The sequence below is a fragment of the Zootoca vivipara genome, chromosome 17 (assembly GCF_963506605.1).
Source record: "Zootoca vivipara chromosome 17, rZooViv1.1, whole genome shotgun sequence".
Taxonomy (NCBI): domain Eukaryota; kingdom Metazoa; phylum Chordata; class Lepidosauria; order Squamata; family Lacertidae; genus Zootoca; species Zootoca vivipara.
Window position 1 is genome coordinate 26,509,583 of NC_083292.1, and position 7,268 is coordinate 26,516,850.

Consider the following 7,268-nt stretch of genomic DNA (forward strand, 5'->3'; position numbering starts at 1 on the left):
GGGGTGGCAGGATCTTCCCTTCTGACTGGCGCAGTTCATAAACCAATGTTTATTTACTGATTGCATTTCCAGCCCACCTTTTTCTCCAAAGAGCTCAAGGAGGTGTGTGTGATTCTCTCTCTCTTCCTTGTTTAACCCCCACAACAACCCTGTGAGGTAGGTTAGGCCGAAAAGCAGTGACTGGCCTTCAAGGTCACCCAGTGAGCTTTATGGCCAAGTCGGGGATTTTAATCTTGGTCTCTCCCAGGTTGGAGTCCCAATGCTCCAACCACTATGTCATGCTGCCTTTTGAAAATGGTGAGACTGTCTGGATAGGAAGGCTTCCTTCTGGGGGCCCTTTGCTGCTCTCCTCACCACCTGCCCCTTCCCCCTCCAAAAGTGCCTTTTTTTACGCTGCCCCCTTCAAAATGTATTGAGCACCACCACACAGAAACAGTGAGAAGAACGCCCATTGAAAACGGTGGGGGCCTTACCTGGTAGCCCATTGGAAGCAATGGGATGAGTATCGATTTTCATGGCAAGGCTTCATTGAAATAAATGCAAGCTTGAATATGGAATGGGATGAAAACCTGACAACATGTTAAGATCTCATTTCCTAGAATAAGAAAGTGGAAAGTTCCCGACACACAGGCTTGGTGCTGAAGGTGCTAACCCTGCTTTGCTCATATGTAATTAATAAGTAATTAATAAGAGAATATTCTGGAGGTCAAGGGGAAGAGAAACCTGTTCTCATCTCCATTGGAGATTATTATACCCTCCCAGCATTCCTTGAATCCTGTGCCAAGCCCCTGAATGGAGAAACACACCGGGCATTTTTTTTTATGCCAACGATTCCATGTGGACCCTCCGCCAATGAATGTGTATGCTCAACTCTGCCCCAATCATATTTAATGTTAAAGTGCATTTCCTGCAGCACTGATTTATCTACCTCCACAAAAGTTCAAAATTCGAATTCATGCCCCACCAAGTGAAAATTTTTTTTTTATATTATCAAACATATTGATAATATTTGATAATATGTGAATATATGATTTATCTGAGGTTATGATTTAGATATTTATTGGTAGGGTTTTTTTGTTTTTTGTTTGGTTGTATATTGTCAATAATAGGTGTGTTTGGTTTTGTTTAAAATCTTTATATTATTTCTATATTATTTGTTTATATTTTATCTGGATAATTTGTGTAAAATTTAATAAAGTTTAAAAAAGGGGGGGGAACGAAAAGAAAAATCTTTTTTTTAAAAAAAAAAGCAGAGGAACCCCACAGCTCTTCTTACATGGTGGGGCAGACGTTTGCCAACCTGGTGCCCTCCAGCTGTTTGGGAATGCAGCTGCTATGAGCCCCTGAAGGGCTCCAGGTTGGGAAAAGTCTGTGGAGGGGCTAAGAAAGACTCTCTAGACAGAGTCTGGAGAGCTTTTGCCAAAGCAGACAATATGGGGTTAGCTGGACCCATGGCTGCCCCCCATCAAGTAAATAAATAAATAAACTACCTGAACAATTGTGTCACAGATAACTTGGTTCTGCCCCCCCCCCCATCATAAAGCCTGGCTACGCCCATAGCTGGACCAGTGGCTTCTCACTCAGCAGAAGATAGAAACTTATATTTGTATTTTAAACTTAGACCTTCCCCTTGTTTCTAAATCTCACCACAGCTCACTGGGAGAGAGAGGATTTGGAAAATACCCAACTCCGGACCTTAGCTCCGCTGTCTTCCAAATGGTATTTCAGGGTCGTCGTGAGAGGTGAACATGGGAAGCAGCCTTATACCGAATCAGTCCACCTAGCTTAGCATTGTCTTCTACACTGACCGGCAGCAGCTCTCTGGAATTTCAGACAGGATCTCTCCCAGTCGTACCTGGAAATGCCAGCAGGGACTGAACCTGGGAACCTTCTGCATGCAAAGCAGATGCTCTCCTGCTGAGCTGTGGCCCTTCGCCAAACGGGTGAAGTCAGGGCTCTTTCAGTGGGACCAAATTAATGATTAACGGCGATAAAGAAAGGAAGAAGCCGCTTTGGGAATTAAAGCCGCTGAGGGGAATGCGGAAGAAACACACTTAAGGCTCTGAACCTGCTTTCTTGGGTGTAAGCCCTGTTGTGGGCTTGTTTCCAGGTAAATCTACCTGGGATCTGCCTGCAGGAGATAACTGAAGAGTCAGGAGGGAGGGGAGGGACGCCATTTGAGTAAATTGGTTCGCTCCAGACAAGTTTAGCAGCATTCAATGGGCCTACATTGGAGTAAAGAGGTTTCCCTCCCCCCCCCCAAAGACTTGGAAGGGGTGTGTCAACTGTTCACCACAAATCCCTCTCAGCGACAAAGGGAATAAATGGTTTTTTTGATTGATGGGAAGAATGGAAATATACATTCTGAGGGAAAACTTTATAGCTGGCTGTTTCCTCAGTGTCAATGACCGCCCCCGCCCCCCGCCCCAGCTGCTATTCAGGGAAATGTTTGGGTACCTCAACTGGGCCTGTGTTTTTCTCTCCACAGGAGTGTCAGGTGCCATTTAGATCAGGAAAATGGTGCAGTGGAAAGGGTTAAGCAGCCCCCTCCCAGCTGCCACTCCTCAGGCCCCAACTGGCTTGAAATTACAATAATTTTAGAAGTCAGGACCTCTGATCACAGATTCCCCACATCCAGTTTTACTGCCCATGGTGGGGAAACATTATAATATTGTTGCCTGTCACCCCAATTTCTGAGCGGTGAGAGATTCCAGGGGTTCCAGGTTTTGTGTTTCCTTATGGAAATGAGCCACAGTAGAGACTGTGGTGTCTTTAGGATATATGGTTTATTTACACATACAGTATTCAGCCTGAGCCTAGATGGAGAGGTTTACAAGACCCGAAAAGGGTCTCGTTTCTCCCATAGCCAAAACCTTGGCTTCATACAGAAATCAAACATTGCACTCAAACATTTCTTTGACTCCATCTTGCTGCTTTCCTTTTAGGTCACATCACTGCAACTCAACTCTAAACTCAGGCTTTGGCCTAACAATTTCCAAGCTGCTGTCTCACACAGACACCCTTTGTTTCTCTAAATGGCCCATCACCCAGGCTATCGACTCATCACAGGAAACTAGCCTGGCTGATATTTTAACAGGGGTTAGAAGGATCTCTTACATTCAGCTTACTTCCTCCCCTTGCAAACTCATAACAATCTCTTTGGCCAATTTCTGGCATGAAATGCTACAGAATGAGGAATTTGACATAACTAATCTGGCCACAGATGATGACCGTGAGGGGAATCTCAAGGTATCTTTCTGAGCTCCATTTCTAATGATTAGTTCTAAGCAGGCAGGTGCAAGGGCTCAATCCTGCCTAACTATCATAGAAGTGCTTTCTTTTAACCACAGATGCATAGTAGCAAGAAACGCCCTCTGCATATGGTCAAGGGAGCTCTGTTACGGCTTCGCAGGTGCCCAGGCTGAGCATTGGCCACAGATCGGGGGGGGGGGGTCAGTTCTGGAGACCCTCAGCTCTAGTTCTATGATAACAAAACTTTTCTGTCAAGTCAGAAAGTGATCACGAACCAGTTTTCCTTGGCACCCAGGAATCTTTGCCCCGGGGTCCCTCAGTAATTCACGTGTTTCCTCCGATTCAGAGGGTCACATGAGCATTTCCACCCCAGGAATCAACTCCACTTCAGTGACTACGTTTGGTTCCTTGGCTCTCGGTTCCAAGATGGTGGAGAGGGTAGAGTCTTCCTTCTCTTCACTCTGAGAGATCTTGCTGGGGTTCCGAGATGGGCTACAGGGCAGAGCCACCAACACGCCGTCCTCCCAAGCCTTGTGGGAGGAAAAGTACTGGTAGGAAGAAGCCGCAGAAGAGAGTCTCTGGAAGATCTCCTTTGTGGCTTCCCGGAACTCCTGGCGCATCAAGCAGTAAAGGACAGGATTCAGGCAACTGCTGCTGTGAGCCAAGCAGGTAGCCAGGGGGAAGATGTAATTGTGGAGGAAGTAAAAGGCGTCCCCCCTGGACACCACTTCGAATTGGATCAGAGCCCCCCAAAGAGTGATCGCCTGTTTGGGGAGCCAGCAGACAAAGAAACATCCGACCACCAACTGGACGGTAGTGGCCACCTGGTTCTGCCGGTTCAGATTGCTGCCGTGGACTTGGTGGGCCTTGAGGAGCTTCAGGAGGAGGAGGTAAAAGGTCAAGATGACCACCAGTGGGACCACGAAGGTGAACACTACCTTCTGGAGGTGGTAGACGCCCAAGAGACGAGTGGTGGGGAACTTGTAGAAGCACAGTTTCATGCCGCCGTATTCCACCACTTTCGTGTAGATTGGTACGGGCACAGTGGCCACCAGAGCCAAGGCCCAGAGAGCCACAGTGATGCGTTGGGCCACGCGGGGGGTCATCCTCGACCCGTCCTTGAGGGCTGAAGCCACGGACCAATAGCGCGTGACACTCATGGCGGTCAGCAGGAACACGTTGGCGTGGACGCTGAGGGTGGTGAGGGAGGGGACAGCCTTGCACATGGCCTGCCCAAAGGGCCACTTGTAGTCCAAGGCGATCTCCGTGGCCCAGAAGGGAAGCGTCAAAGAGAGCTGGAAGTCAGCCACTGCTAAGCCGAAGACGAAAATGTTGATGACCGGGGTGGGCCTGCCCTTGTGGGCCCAGATCAAGTACATCACGAGCCCGTTCCCCAGGAGTCCCACCGAGCAGACCACCGAATAGACGAAAGCGATGAACATTTGCAGGCCAAACGAGATGTCTGGCGATGAGGTCAAGGCACTGCCACCCCCCAGGAGGTCGAAACCTCCCATCAATGACCAGTTCCCAATTCCGGGATCCAAGAGGCTGCTGTTCCGCTCAGGCTCCCCGTGTCCGCTTGCCTGCATCTTTTGAGATTGGCTGAAATCCTGCGCTGCCGCCGTGGCTGGGACCCTTGCGCCCGTCAGGCGTGGCACGTTCTGCTTCTCTCACAGCTGGAGAAAACGCCATCCGTCAAAACCTGCCGAAAACTCTGACCCATTGCCATGGCTTGTTTGCATAGCCAGAGCAGAAAGGAGCCGGCAGTCGGACCCTCCTAGGCTGCGAAGGTTGGTTTGCACAGTGGGGAAGCTTGCAAAGTAGCCTTGAAGAACCCAAAGTCCATTCTTCCAGAGCCTCCTGGACTCAGCAGATGAAGAGAGCAAGCGGTTGAGGTCCCGGGTCCTTCAGTCTTCCCCTTTGAGAAACAGGGGACTTCCTTGGCATCGATGGCTGTCTCTTTCCGAGTCCAGGCTGGTGTCTGTCTGTCCCTTCCTTCCTTGGGGAAATGAGAAAAAACACGATTAATTGGCAGAGCTGAGAATGTTCTAACCACGCCTTGTGTGATGGGGAAGGACAGCCCCTCATTTTGATGGGGTGGGGCAGGGTTTCTCTTGGAGGAGGAGGAGAAGGGCGGGGAGTAGAAAGTGCTGGCCTCGCTCTCTCCACGTGGGGTTGTTTGAACTCTTTGCTCGGTTATTTATCTTCTCTGGCGCACCAAGCTTTCTTTGTGATGCAAACCAGCAGCAGACCGCAAAGGGCACTTTGAGTCATTCCTGACGCAGCTGGCACCAGGTTGGCAGGACCCTGGACAAGAAGCAGTGCATTCTGGGAAACCTCTGCTGCTCTTATCGAAGGGGCTTTGCAGAGAGACCGCTTCCCAAGGAGAAAGGAGAAAGGCCCATTATCCCTCGCCCCTGCTTGGATGCTTGGTGGGGCTTGCAACAAAATCGCCTGAGAGAAGAATTGGGCCTAGCTGAGTCTCTGCAGGGTGCCTCTGGGATACCACTGAGTAGCCAGTTGCCTCAGTTTCCCTCACACATGTGAGATATTCACAAGCTGACTTAGACTCGCCGCTTCTGGGGGTGGGCGTTAATCAAAATTTAAAGCCCAGTGTTGTTTCTGGTGGTTAAGAGCAGGAGTCCCCAAACTATAGCCCGGGGGCCGGATGCGGCCCAATCGCCTTCTAAATCCGGCCTGCGGATGGTCCAGGAATCAGCATGTTTTTACATGAGTAGAATGTGTCCTTTTATTTAAAATGCATCTATGGGTTATTTGTGGGGCATAGGAATTCGTTCATTTTTATTTTTTTTAATATAGTCCAGCCCCCCACAAGGTCTGAGGGACAGTGGACCGGCCCCCTGCTGAAAAAGTTTGCTGACCCCTGGTTAAGAGCATATTCTAATCTAATGGAACAAGGAGGCTTGTCGTTGGGTCGGCTTTTGTGTAGCTGTGAGTAGGAGGAATTGTGTCAGGCAAAGCTTTTGTTGCCTCTCATACAGGGAAAAGATTAGAACTGCGCTGAGGACACCATCAAATGTGGTGTAGTGGTTAAAGTATTGGACTAGGACCTAGGAAAGACCAGGGTTCAAATCCTCACTCGGCCATCATGAAGCTCACTGGGTGCCCTTGAGCTCAGTCACTGCCTCTCAGCCTAACCTACCTCACAGGGTTGTTGTGGATATTAAATGAGGAGGGGGAGAATAATGTACACCACCTTGGAACCCTTACAACCTTAGCAAAACGCTAAGATGGTTGGATTTGGGAGCATTTGATAAGCAAAGGGCTGGAGTCCTACAAACGCTTCCTCCAGCCACCCAAGTTGGGTGTTAGCAGGGAACTGATTCACCCATTTTCTTTGCGACATTTAGCTCTGCTGAAAGAATTGCCTCTGGCTGTGATGCTCCAGACAGATAATCTGCCACAGACGCCTCCAGTGCATTCCAGCCAGGAGGAGATGGTGCTTTTGTGCTTGTCTCGGAGGGCGGGCTGTGCATATGCCACAACTGAAACAGCAGCATGTGGTTTGACTTCCAGAGAAGCCCCCATAGCTAAAAAAAAGAAGAAGAAGTAAAGAAAACCAAGTTCCTAGTCCCTATGGTGACAAGCAAGGCATGCTTGAAAAACACATTGGAGAAGCGTTTTCATAACATTCAAGCATCCGAGGGGTGCCTGAATGAAGCTGTCTCTCATTAAGGGGGGGAGAAAGAGTGCCCTGCATTCAGGGGAGTCTTTAGCACATGCGCCGCCAGGGTGCAAAGATCCGCCCTGCACCCCCAAATTTAGTTTAGCCCCCAAATAAACTTTTATTATGCTTATGTCAGACACCACGCTTACTCCTTATCTCTTGTTTACAAAAGAAGGGAGGGGAAAGTAAGACACTTTTTTATTTGTGAATGACAAGCGCCGCTGCTGTGGTGGCCCAGGGCGTCTTTGGTAAATGAGCGCACAAAGTTGAAAGTCCTTTAGGGAAACAGTAGGTATACGTTGCGGTAATAGCTAGGTATATATGTATT

At 49.0% G+C, this 7,268-nt stretch overlaps 1 protein-coding gene across 1 annotated transcript; it reads right to left on the bottom strand.

Annotated features, from left to right (window-relative positions):
- Positions 1-2,560: 2,560 nt before the first annotated feature.
- RXFP4 (relaxin family peptide/INSL5 receptor 4) lies at positions 2,561-5,288 on the bottom strand. The gene has a single exon (XM_035099398.2). It carries the CDS (start codon positions 4,839-4,841, stop codon positions 3,603-3,605), a length of 1,239 nt encoding a protein of 412 aa, XP_034955289.2. The 5' UTR covers positions 4,842-5,288; the 3' UTR covers positions 2,561-3,602.
- Positions 5,289-7,268: the final 1,980 nt, after the last annotated feature.